The 13,385-nt window shown below is 37.6% G+C and overlaps 2 protein-coding genes across 4 annotated transcripts; one reads left to right on the top strand and one right to left on the bottom strand.

The window, feature by feature from the left end:
* Nucleotides 1–3,442: 3,442 nt before the first annotated feature.
* LOC131425875 (zinc finger protein 501-like) lies at nucleotides 3,443–5,658 on the bottom strand. 2 transcript variants are annotated; one of them, XM_058588127.1, is made up of 3 exons: nucleotides 5,365–5,658; nucleotides 5,018–5,212; nucleotides 3,443–4,807 (listed from the first exon to the last, which is right to left on the bottom strand). In XM_058588127.1, the coding sequence occupies exons 1-3, from the start codon at nucleotides 5,538–5,540 to the stop codon at nucleotides 3,787–3,789; spliced, it is 1,392 nt and encodes a 463-aa protein (XP_058444110.1). In that variant the 5' UTR covers nucleotides 5,541–5,658; the 3' UTR covers nucleotides 3,443–3,786. The 2 variants fall into 2 exon arrangements, with proteins under 2 accessions (XP_058444110.1, XP_058444111.1); XM_058588128.1 differs by having other exon boundaries at nucleotides 3,443–4,804.
* A 4,682-nt stretch (nucleotides 5,659–10,340) lies between these two features.
* Nucleotides 10,341–12,788, top strand: LOC131425872 (zinc finger protein 883-like). Of its 2 annotated transcripts, XM_058588123.1 has the most exons (4): nucleotides 10,341–10,910; nucleotides 10,999–11,424; nucleotides 11,534–12,375; nucleotides 12,429–12,630. In XM_058588123.1, the coding sequence occupies exons 1-4, from the start codon at nucleotides 10,573–10,575 to the stop codon at nucleotides 12,482–12,484; spliced, it is 1,662 nt and encodes a 553-aa protein (XP_058444106.1). In that variant the 5' UTR covers nucleotides 10,341–10,572; the 3' UTR covers nucleotides 12,485–12,630. The 2 variants fall into 2 exon arrangements, with proteins under 2 accessions (XP_058444106.1, XP_058444105.1); XM_058588122.1 differs by having other exon boundaries at nucleotides 10,344–10,910; nucleotides 11,534–12,788.
* Nucleotides 12,789–13,385: the final 597 nt, after the last annotated feature.

The following is a 13,385-nucleotide window of genomic DNA, read 5'->3' as shown; positions in this document are numbered from 1 at the left end:
GACGATCAATTAACTTCCGTCGACGTCCAGATTATTTTTATGAATATTTTCAGCCGAATATTGCTCACGTATCCGACGTTAAAATGTTCCGTGAACTTGACGTAGTGTCCTTTCATATGAATTGCTTACAATTAATGTTGTTGCTCCGTAATCGTTCCATGCATGTGATAGTCGCTTGATGCTGCGTGTGAATCGCTTTTACATATTGTTTTGTTTTCATCCGGAAACGTGTTGGCCACCCATTTATCAGTAGGGTCGCCGTTCATTTTTCACCGGGCATAGAAACCTCAATTGCGCCCTTCATTCCTTTCTCTTGCTACCGAAGTTCAGTTTGACCACCGTTAGTTTATCTCTTGAAGTAACAAAATATCTCTTACTATTCAATGCGAGAGCGGCCTTCAAGATAATCGATGAAAGGTAAACCAGTCTTGGTAACAGAAATATCAATTACAGAATCAACATAAACTAACTGTTCCCTTATTCAGTTTTCATTTTTAATACTTCGAACACATTTCAATACTTTTTAAACCGTTGAAATTATCGATTTTAACTTGCTGGTGACAATTGAAAACTCAAATGACAACTGTCACCCTTTATTTATCATGATGGTCGTAGAGAGTTTTGTGTTATCGAGTTGATGTTTATACCTATTCATTCGCACCTGCTCACTACCCACAGTGAAGGCAATGAAACTTGGCACTACAAACTGATTGTATGTGTTGGGGCGCTAATAAAAAACTACAAGGATCATGGAGTTGTTCGAGCCGTTGATGTGGAACAAGGCAACCAAAATTTCCAATGATTGACATTTTCAATTAATCGTCACACTTTTGAATCCACAAATACACAAAAGTCTGCTTAGATCCTTATTAGGAATCAACACCGAACACGCGAACCCAGAATTTAGACTCTATTTATCGTGATTTGTATTTGTTTCGTAGCCGACGAAATTACATTAATAGCCCAAATGTATACAATTAAATGTTTGTACATGCTTGCGATACGGATATCGATATTTAAGCTTCTCTTCACCAAGCTTGTATTCAAGTTTTGTATGCAATCAGTTATTTTTATAGCGTTTCTCTACCATTACTACCATTTTGCGATTTCGGTTGAAGCGATAAAATATTTCTCATTATCAATCGAGTTCATGTTATATAAATTAGAAATTGGTCTTATGCACTCAAAATTTACTCTAGGGTAGTTGTCAATTTCTCAGGCGAAACGACATAACATGGGATTTCATTTAATCTTGCATGACACAAGATCAGAGCATACCAATTAAAGCTTCAAATCGTTTATGGCACTTTTAATGTGGAACACATTTTGGTTTTCTATATAGCGGTGCAAACTAGAAACTCAAGAAAAATACTCGTAGAAATGTGGTCAGGTTTTGAACAATTACAGCTCAGTCAATTTTGTATCAATTATTAATATTATGTCACCATTTAATTGGAAATATTTCTACGCATTGATTTGAATGTACATAGCCATGTATTTTTAATTGTATATCATTGAAATGTTGATGAATAGTTAGCAGTGTCCTATTTTGTTTGCAAAAAATCGCCGGCATACCGGATTCCCCTGCCATAGTCGACGGTTTTGAAGGAGTAAGCGATATATCAAAGGGAAAGCAGCGCTCTGATTGGTCAATCAAAGCAAAAGCAAAGCTGTTGGAAGCACGCGAATCTAGAAATAGAAGCGAAATTATAGCTAACGTTTCAGTCTTATGCGTAGCTTGCTAGAGGTAGGTTGTTGCTACACAGCAAGATAAAAAGTGCCATAAACGATTTGAAGCTTTTATTGGTATGCTCTGATCTTGTGTCATGCAAGATTAAATGAAATCCCATGTTATGTCGTTTCGCCTGAGAAATTGACAACTACCCCAGGGTCAATTTTGAGTGCGTAAGACCAATTTCTAATTTATATAACATGAACTCGATTGATAATGAGAAATATTTTATCGCTTCAACCGAAATCGCAAAATGGTAGTAATGGTAGAGAAACGCTATAAAAATAACTGCTTGCATACAAAACTTGAACACAAGCTTGGTGAAGAGAAGCTTAAATATCGATATCCGTATCGCAAGCATGTACAAACATTTAATTGTATACATTTGGGCTATTGATGTAATTTCGTCGGCTACGAAACAAATACAAATCACGATAAATAGAGTCTATATTCTGGGTTCGCGTGTTTGGTGTTGACTCCTAATAAGGATATAAGCAGACTCTTGTGCATTTGCGAATTCAAAAGTGTGACGATTAATTGAAAATGTCAATCATTGGAAATTTTGGTTGCCTTGTTCCACATCAACGGCTCGAACAACGCCATGGGGCTGATCCTTGTAGTTTTTTTGACCAATCAGAGCGCTGCTTTCCCTTTGATATATCGCTTACTCCTTCAAAACCGTCGACTATGGCAGGGAAATCCGGTATGCCGGAGATTTTTTGCAGCCAAAAAATGGATACCGCTAGCTATTAATCAACATTTCAATGATATACAATTAAAAATACATGGCTATGAACATTCAAATCAATACGTAGAAATATTTCCAATCAAATGGTGACATAATATCAATCATTGATACAAAATTGACTGAGCTGTAATTGTTCAAAACCTGACCACATTTCTACGTGTATTTTTCTTGAGTTTCTAGTTTGCACCGCTATATAGAAAACAAAAATGTGTTCCACATTAAAAAATATCACACCATTCCACTTTACCGATCGCGAGTGATCGTGACCGCGCTCTTATGTAACAGACTGTAGATATATTATATTCTGTTATAATGTATTTATTATATTGTATTATATCCAATTATATCGACAATGGGGAGGGGCAGAGACTTATTCAGGATATCTTACAAGTGAATGACTAGATGGTGGATTGCCAAACTGAGTTTCGTGTTTCTTCCTGAAGTTTTTTGTTTACTTTTTTTATCGCCCAATTTTCTTCGAGATGGCTGAACCGATTTCTGCAAACTTAGGCTTTTTTGAAAGTTTACTATTGGGCCATTGATCAAGTTCGAATATTCAATTGCTGTCACTTCCGTTTCGGGAGACGTAATGGTAAAAATAACCTAACCGACTAGCCGTGTTTTTTGCATCGACGTAACTTTCGTAATCTAGGCTTAGTTGAAAGCTAACAATATTGATCAAATGCGGAAGGATTAGGGCGAACATTTCCGGTTCGAGAACTGTCATCATATATGGATGTGTCGTAACTGACAAATCTCAGTATTTTTATATGGCACCAAAACTCCTCATAGTTGAAGGAATCAATTTCAAACGAACAAAGATTCGCTTCACAATAGTAACGACTGAGAATAGAATCTTACAAATGTTTCAATGAGACTATGCAATTGTGAAGTGAAAGGCATTTTTTATTAGATTGAATATTCATGGACTGAGAGAAAATTTTCCTATTAAATTGCTTCGAAAGAATTTTATTTTTGATATAAAAACATAATAGGCGAATTTTGTCTTTTATGGTGGGTTAATTGAAGTAGAACATACACGTTATGACCTGGTAAAAATTGTGTTTTCTATATCATCGTTTTCTACTCTCGATCGCACATTCGCCTGTATGAATGAATGAGCATGTGCCTCTTCAGACCTGCATTCCTGGGAGATTGAAGATCACATGTTTCGCATCTGTAAGGTTTCATTCCGTCCCGTGGATTAGCTTGCGTGGCGTTCGAACGCCTCATCGCAGACATCACTTTGGTGCGGCTTATCGGCTCAGTCGGTGTTCTGCAAGAACGGTGTTGTACCGTATCGGTACTATGTATCGTCCGAACTTGCGAAATGTTGTTTTTCATGCTTCCGAAGACTACCCTTTGTCGCGAACTGAGCTCCACAAATGTGACATTCGAACGGTTTCTTACCGTAGCTTTCCATTGCATGCATTTCCATGTGTCTTCTAAGTTTGTAAGCCGATAGGAAGCCCCTGTTGCACGTTTCACACTTATGCGAACGCTCGTCGGTGTGAATTTGACTATGCCGTACCATTAGATATCGAGCACTGAACGCTTTCTGACAAACCTTACATTTGTAAGGTCGACTGTCCAGGTGAGTTTTCGCATGTTTTTCCAATCGTCTCATTATTGCAAATTTTTTCCCACAAACATCACACTCGAGAGGATTCTCTGCATAATGAAGCTGCTCATGAAATTTCAAAATATCCGCACGTTGGAAGTCCTTACCACAGACAGCACATTTAAATGGTCGCTCCCCGGTATGGGTTCTGATGTGGACATTTAGTGAACTCTTACTGCTGAAACCCTTACTACAAATATCGCACTTGTAGAGTGGATTTCCCGCATGCATGCGCAGGTGAATGGCAAAGTATGGCTCAGCCACAAACCTTTTTCCGCAAGTTTCACACTTGAAAGGTCGCTCCCCCGTGTGTGCTCGGATGTGCCTGACTAGTGTTGCTTTAGCGAAAAATCCGGCACTACAAAGGTGGCACTTGTGTGGAAGGTCGTTGTTGTGGATGCGCATGTGGAACCGAAGATAATATTTGTTCACAAACGTTTTTCCACAGATGTCGCATTTGTACGGTCGCTCGGTCATATGGCGGCGCTCGTGTTGTTCGGCTGCATATTTCCCGTTGAAATCCTTACCACAGATGTTACAACTAACGACTGATCCATCCACGTGTCCACGAACGTGTTTCTCGAGATAATTTATTGAGCAGTACCTTCTGTCACAAATGTCACATTTGTGTGGTCGATTTTTTGGTGCACCTGCATCGATCTTGGAGGGCACGGTATCGACTTTATGCTGTATGACAGGTGCACTGCTGCAACAAGAAGAGAATAGTACACTAGACGTTATATTTCACGAACTTCGTATGTTTACCACAGTTAAATATATCAACCAGAATTTTTGACAAGCATCCATATATCGAAATATTGCTAGGTCGTGGCAAAATTGTCTACGGGTTCACGCACCGGAATGAACATAATGAATTTCAACCCGAAGCAAATACCGTGATAGTTAGGCAACCTACCTTAGCTTGTTGTCCGCGGCACTCTGTTTGGTCTGAAGACGACGTTTGGCAGCACCTTTTTTCGTCCTTCCACCAACATCCCCAGCATTTTTGTCTGCTTTGTTCCCAAAGACATCTTCTTCTGGACTGTCTATGCTTACAGTAGGTGCCTCAATTTCCAGTTTCATTTCAATTTCATCTGACTCTAGTGGAATGCTAGAAACATTTACAATCAGGTAGATTGGTCACAATATGATATTTTGAAAAATGATTAATTAGGCATTCAGTAACGTTGCTTTAATTCCAAATTCGAAAGCCTTTTATTTCAAATTTCTTCAAAACTCGTGGAATATTGTTAATTAGCTTACCATTCTTTTGCCCAACTGGCACTATAATCCTGTTCGATTCGAGGACATAACATATCATCTTGAATTGAATTTTCACTCCTACAGGCCGGAAGTATTGCTGCGAGTTCCGTAGTGAGAATTGCTGGCTCTGCGGACGCCTCGTCCGCTTCTGATTTTATTTTAACAGTTTCATTCATTTCGGTTCACAATATCTTTACTAGTCACTAGAATTCACGCTCGATAATTAACTACCAAACTTATCTATAGTCGACAGTTCCGACATCACGAAAAACAACCTCAGACTTCAAAGGTTTGAATTTGTCATCTCTCGGTTGATTTTTCATCAGGGCGTATAAGCAAGTGACAGTTTCTCTTTGTTTACTTCCTCTTCTATTAATTACCTAGCGGATTCCACGTTTATCACTCAACTCTTTGCATGAAATGATACCCGAAACTTTCGACTTTCAAACAGAATAGTGATATCAAAGAAAATCTTTTTAATCACATCACAATAATCGAAAGAGAGAGTGATTAAAGAGAAACTGTCACTTGCTTATACGCCCTATTGAAAAATCAACCGAGATTTAGCAGCAGATGCCAATAAGAAAACATATTGCACAGTGAAAAATATATGTTGTCATCAAAATACAATAAATTTTATTTAACCGAATAATTCCGATTGAGAATCACACTTTTCCGTTGTGGAATTGGTTGGTTAAATGAAAAATACAATGATTTATTAATATAAGAAAATTTAAGAAAACTTTATAGTTGAAAGTATCATATAAAATATCGTTTGCTGTGAGATACACGACTTTTCCGTATCCATTCAAATGCAAATTATATTACTGTTGAAAACCTTTATAACCTTTCCAAACGATTTCACAATAAATTCATTTAAGAAGCCAGAAAAGTTAAATTTGGATAAAGTAAAAGCGTCCAGCCGACGACACGACCTGCCACTCGTCTATCAAAACTGAATCGTAAATTTAACTACCCCTCAGTAACTGGAAATGTCAAATCAAAAACGCTAGTGAATTTTTTTAAACTGGCAGCACAAGTTGACATATTTATTGATTTTGAATAACAGTCACCGTAACCTTGGTTAATGCATATCGAAGGCAAGATGAATGTAAACAAAATAAATTTCAGATCGGTTATTATATTACGGAACATTTTAATGGATTTACCTGACTCGAGCAGAATGTAAAAATTTAGGAGTATGAGTTATGTCTTTTATAAAGCCAAGTTAAAAATTCAGGTCTTGACTTGAAACCGTTGTGTGAGAAGGAAGACATGGAAATGACCGACAACGAGCTGAGCGAGGCTAGTGCTCTGCGGTACCTGCATAACGTACGATAAAATGATTTCTTGTGGAATTCCACTAGTAATCCTCGAATAGTGGCCAACAAGGTGAAATACTGTTGCCATTGCTGCGCAATCAACCGACACAAAACAATTTTGACACCGGCATATTACACCGAATCCTACTGCCCAGAAAAGCTAGCAGTTGAAGTGTACGGATGAATCGCTGGAAGCAGATCATTGTCCTCGTTCGTTGGTTTCATCCATAGTTTCGATTAAATTCCGAAAATCGAGTTCATTTAAATGCATTTCTGCTTAATTTGGACAAAGTTTAACACTAATAGAATTATTCCACCGCTTTCAAAACATGTTTATTTGTTTTATGGTTCCTTGGTAACTAATCCATAGCAACTTAAACAGTGTTGCTCGAGAAGATTTTTTTAATCATTTACAAGGGGTCGCTAGATTTGTGGTAACTGGCGGTGAATCGTTAGTGAACAGTTTTAATGCTGATTTTTCTTCGGAGTGCCTGGTCGTGTCGTCGGTCCAGCGCTTTGAATTATTTTTGTTATTTATTGTCTGTAAAAGTAATGATTTTAAAATAAATTTCCACGATTATTTGAAATAATATTTTTATTTACAATAAAATTGATTGATAGTAAGAACATGATTGACTGGTACACTAAAAATCTGCAGCAAAGTATGCAGATGATCAAGTTCTTCATTGCAATATAGTTAAAGAGATTTGTTGTTTTCCATCTCCATAGCAATCCCGGAAAAAGACGCTTGTAAAAGGAAAAAAAAACTCAGATTTGTTCCATTCCAAGAGTATGCAGTAGCTCCATGGTAGAATGAAAACTTTCTTGTCAAATTTTAATCATGTTTCATTCTACTGATGAAATCTAAGTCTCGTCATTCATTTCAATTCAGTTCTTTGGCTCGATTTTCTATTAAATATATGGGTCGGAGGTCGGACCAAGTTTCCTATTATCAAACTGATTGTTTAAGATAGTAGATACAAATAAAATATAATTGATCCGATATACGGATTCAAAGAGGTTTTGAATTTATTTAATCAGGGGGGCAATATACAATCCTAGAATTGGCCACAATAATTGTTTTCCTAAAGCAGAAATTGCCCAACTAACCAAAGTTCGGATAAAAGGGACTGATTTGGCTTAATCAGCTCTCAAAGTTAATCAATAGCATTCTAAGCAGCCCATTTTTTAAGTAATTATCCACACTTGAAAGTTGCTTCTAGAATACATTGTTCAGCTTCTATGCAGCGAAAAAGTTCACGCGGAGCTTGTTCTGTACTTTCAAGTTGCTAAAAGTACCACGTGCACTCTTAAGCAGCGAGAAAGTTCACGCGAAACTTGTTCCACAGACTAACAGACATGACAGTATGAGTAAATTCTTATAAAAAAAATTTTTCGTTATGCACTAGCTCCACCTATATTGTACTGCGCGAACTATTTACTATCGGTACACCCCTTGTGTTACGTAAAAGTTTTTTTACTAGTTGATTTCCCCTCGTTTGTCAACACCGATCAGCTGCTTGCAGTGATGCCTGATTTCATCAAAATATTTGAAAATGAATCGTTACAATAAATTATTGGATTACGTTGATAATATATTTAACTTTTTCGCGATGTTGGAAGGTAACCATTTATTTGACTCAACGTTGTTCATCTAGACTATTTTTTATTGTGTTGGTAGTTATCACCCGAAATTAAGTGGCGGCAGACCAGAAGCAAGTAAATATTGTAACAAAACGGGTTCGATTTTGTCTTGCGTTGGAGGATGAGAAGTAGGCACAATTATGTATATAGTTTTGGCAATATGTATTAAATCTGTATCCTGCATGAAATTCGCATGGACGTATACAAATCAATACATTATAGGTAATTCTGTATGAATGGCAACTCTGTTGGTAAATGAAAAAAATAAACACAGTCTAGATGACAGACAGGATGTTTTTGATAGGGTAACGTGGCGCCATCATGACACATGTGAGTACTGTCCCAAATAAAGGAATATTCGAAATGACCGTTATAATGATTGAAGTATCTAATTTGAGTGTCCTGTCTGTTAGTCTGTGCTTGTTCTGTAATTCGAACTGTCAAAAATTGCCACGTGTTTTCTTAAGCAGCTAGAAAGTTCACGCGGAACTTGATCTGTACTTTCAAGTTCTCAAAAGTTGCGCTTGTACTTTTAAGCAGCAAGAAAGTTGACTTTTTAAGTAATTGTGGAACTTCTGGTTGCTAGGGTTATTTTGTTATAATTTCTAGATTTAAATTTTAAAACTGACATAAATTTTGCATCTAGAACTAGAACACTACTGAATATGCCCTAAGAATAAACTCTTCTCAGGGATTAAATGACAATGCGTAACATACATTCAGTCTGATTCATGATGATTAACACACAGTTCACTAACATTTCAAACGTAACTGACAACCATATAATATATGAATGATAATCACACATATAAGAAGTAAAACTCACCGAATATTGATCATATGATCATGCAGATTGTTCTATCAAATACAAAATATTTGTATTTGGTTCTATCATTCAATTGACACATTGTCGCCAAGCTGATTTACCGGTAACGACACCTGCCAATGAAAAACCAAGAAAAGGAGGATTCTTTCGGAAATTTTCATATCGGCAGTAGTGATTTGCAACATTTTTATCGTTTATTTAATGGTACAAATATGATATCAGCAATAAAAGTACACTCGGAGAAGAAGAAAATCGATTTTAAAGTGATTACTACTACTTTTTTTAGTGTAAACTACGATTATATATGGAAAATCTTCACAAATTTGTGAAATTGGGTAAGGTTAGTTTATTTTAAATACTTTATTTGTTATTTCCAGGCATTTGAAAAATGGTATCAAACCAAGTTTAATGCTCTATTCTGAATAAACGGTAGATTTCCCAAAATGAACTAAGAGCAACATTACCACGTCAGAGTAAAAACATTTTCTTCAACTCCTATTATGATTTTTCAAATGAATTTGCCCGTTTTCATAAGAAATCGATGAAGAAATGGAGTAATTAGAAATTTTCCTACCGATTTGACAGCTCTTGCTGAAAGTATCATCTCTAAACAAGTACCCGCATATCGTTTTGGCTACCTGGGCAGCCATGGCCACCAGACGGCTACCAAAATTGATTCAGTGACGGTTGTCAAATCCAATTTGACAAAACAAAGTCGCCTGTATCTTAGCTAGCCGAGCGTTTTCATCTTCTCACCTTCGCTGAAAATGTCAAAGATTTCAATATGGAAAAATCCTGGTGGATAAGGTTGTATCGTTTGAGTTGTATATCTGGCAGCGGTAAGGCAGTCGGTCACCAGAATGTCTGCCAGCCATATTTTTCCAGCGGGCGCCTCTACATTTCAGTTTTGCCACAATGTACCAATAGTCGGAATTCTCAGTTATTTATCGCATTGAATGAAGTTTCATTCAAAATGCGGCTGGCGTTTTCTTTCAGTGTAATATTTACCGAAAAGCATCTGAAAAGGTTCTGTCTGCAAATGATAGATTTATTTACCGATTATTTTCTCTCAGCCGCACTCATTCGCTTTATACTTTTAACACAACAACATGATGACGCAAACTATCGTCCTTAGATATGTTTTGAAGATATTATGAAAAAATATAGGATTGCACTGTTATAATTGAAACATATTGTTATCAAAGAGAAGTTGCCATTAACAGACACGACATTTCGTAATGTTCATCGAGATTTCTGTTGTTCCAAATGTTGTCGGCTCAAAAAATTTAATTAGATATTGAAAATATTATACTTCTGCAATCTACATGAAGTGAGAATTTCAATTCTTGTTGCAATTTTGCTTGTGGGGATGTTTTCTGTAACTCTAGGAAAATCACTCAATTGAGGCTGAACAATATGGACGAATTAATTCAAATCAAAGAGGAAACCGAACAGCCCGATCTGGAACTAACCATGAATGTAGGAAATCCGCAAGAAATGTTCTCGAAAAGTCACAATGCAGTATTTAACGGAGACAGCACGATTTGTTCGATGATTCCGGCTAAAAACGACTGCATTGCGTACAGTACCGAAGTGAAGTTGAAAGTTGAGCCTCCTGATTTAAACTTCAGCATTGCTGATGAAAGTAGCTTCGAAGCCTCAACTGAAAGTAACACCGACGAGGGATCGAAAGAAGGCAACGTTCAGCGTTGTCAAACTGAACCGCATAATAGTAACAATTTTGCAAAGCGAAGGTAATCACGTCATATATATTTTGGTCTTGTTTCATTGAAACTCGTTGCATAAAAAGTGAAGCGTTTTTGACGTGTGGATTATTTTCAGCCATCCCAGTAAGAAATACACCAAAAGAAAGCAAACTGTTTCGGGAAGTAGTCTCCGAGAAAACAGGGTACGATTGTACAACTGCTCCCTGTGTGGTTCACCGTTTCCTAGTCGAATCGATCTTCAGACGCACCAGGTCTCAGCTCACCGGGAAAAACCGTATGAATGTTCATTCTGTGAAAAGTCCTTCCACACAAGACGGAATCTGGGAAAGCACCTGAATGTTCATGCCGGCTACAAACCGCACCAGTGCAAGATCTGCAATCGGAACTTCTCGAGAAGTAATCACCTGACTCGGCATCTGAAGCAGCATTCCAGTCATCCCTCCGCTATCAACTGCACTGCCTGTGAGATGGTTTTCTTCGAGAAGGGGAAGTTCGATGAACATCTGCTGAAGCATGAACAACAGCCAGCTAAGGATGCCAGGTGAATCTTTTCAGATATAATACGATGCAATCAATACTATGAGATACGAGTTCTAAATTTCAGTAGAAGATAGTTGATATCATTTACAATAACAATATTATTATTACAGCTCTCCGGATGAAGATAAGTATGACAGTAGGCTTTACTTCAACGGAAAAGATTTTGACGAACCAAGTGCTTTGGAACAGCACAAGACTGGTCACTTCGAGGAAACCGTAGAATACAAAATGTGTGATAATACTTTTACCGAAACAGAAAGCCTTAAGTTGCATATGCGGATAGATGGCGACGAACAGTTGTACAAATGTGACATCTGCGATGAGAGCTATTCAGAAAGTACACTTCTCATTAGACACAGGAGAATGCACACGGGCGAATGGCCGTACCAATGTGTTACGTGTGAAAGAGGTTTCACCGACGAGTATTATTTGAAAGTTCATTCGGAAAAGCACGCGGTCGAAAAAAGATACAAGTGTGATATTTGTGAAAAAGAGGTTAATACTAATCAAAGGCTCAAGCTTCACATGATAACCCACACCGGAGATAGGCCACATAAATGCGACATATGTGGCAAAACATTCACAACCCCTGGTTCGTTGCGTTACCACAGTAGTGTCCATAAGACCGAACGTCCCTTCAAATGTAGCATTTGTGAGAAAGAATTTGCCCTTAGTGTTCAGCTCAAGATACACATGAGAAGCCACAATGAAAAACGTCCTTTTCAGTGCAACATTTGTGACAAATCGTTTAGGGTGAACTCTTTGCTTACCCAACATATACGAAGTCATACCGGCGAAAGGCCATTTAAATGCGATATCTGCGGTTTATCCTACAGTTCAAGTAGCTACCTCACAATTCACCGTAGAGTGCACCTTGATCAGGACAAAAAACCATTCGAGTGTGGTGTATGCGGAGCACGATTCATCACAAAAACCAGACTCAACTCCCACAGTAAGGTACATGCTCGGAAATGCGCTGATTGTGATATACATTTTTCCTCCCAGAGCGAATTCGAAGAGCACAGGGATACCGTTCACGAGAAACGGCCATTCAAATGTGACATTTGTGATAAAGGTTTTTTCACCAAGGAAGTCTTGCGGGTTCATCGGCTCATCCATACCAGCGATATACGATACGATTGTCAGATCTGCGGACGAAGCTACACACGCAAAAGTACCCTCGATCGGCATGCTAAAGTACATGCATCGGGAGAATTGGACGCCCCACCGGACGACCTAGAAACCACTCAATGAAAAAAAAATCAACCGAAAATTCGCTGACACCAGTGTCATTTGTGGTGGTAAATACCAAACAAGATTTGAATACATGACACAATGTCTGAAAGTAATAAATAAAACTGTAAACTGCCACCATTAGTACTTCTCATTTTTGAAAACATATAGCCAAACATTCTTTTGAATTTTTATGTGTCATGCTACCCATATTGAGGCCGTAAACCATTCGGCGAGTTATTTGACCTTTTAGTTAAAATTGCACATTCGAGCAGTTTTTTTTTGATCGAGTAGTTAAATTTAACCAAAACTGCGGCCCATTTCGAAGTTCGATGGATAAAAAGTTATTTGAATTTATTTTGCACTGAAGGTATAATGATATCAAGAGGTTGCTGCAATACAGAGAACGTATGAAAATCTCCGAGAAAAACTTACTTCGTTTGACAATGTTTTATTGTGGTATTCTCCATAACTGAAAGTTTCAAAAACCGAATTACACAGAAGAAATTTTTACTAAAGATCTGAAATTAGATTTTTTTTTCTATGTCTAAACATAACTAACGAACTCTCAAACATAACTTCCCCATATTATCGAAATGACGGAATGAGCAATGAATTCTTACTCGATTGCTCCATTTTTCAGAGCTCGATCGGTTTGGTGCTCGAATTTTCGTCTGAGTTGGGTGCTCGATCAACCCGATTGATCGCTTGGATTGGACATTATAAATG

This window comes from Malaya genurostris, chromosome 1 (assembly GCF_030247185.1).
Source record: "Malaya genurostris strain Urasoe2022 chromosome 1, Malgen_1.1, whole genome shotgun sequence".
NCBI lineage: Eukaryota > Metazoa > Arthropoda > Insecta > Diptera > Culicidae > Malaya > Malaya genurostris.
This window is presented reverse-complemented; position numbering and strand designations above follow the sequence as displayed.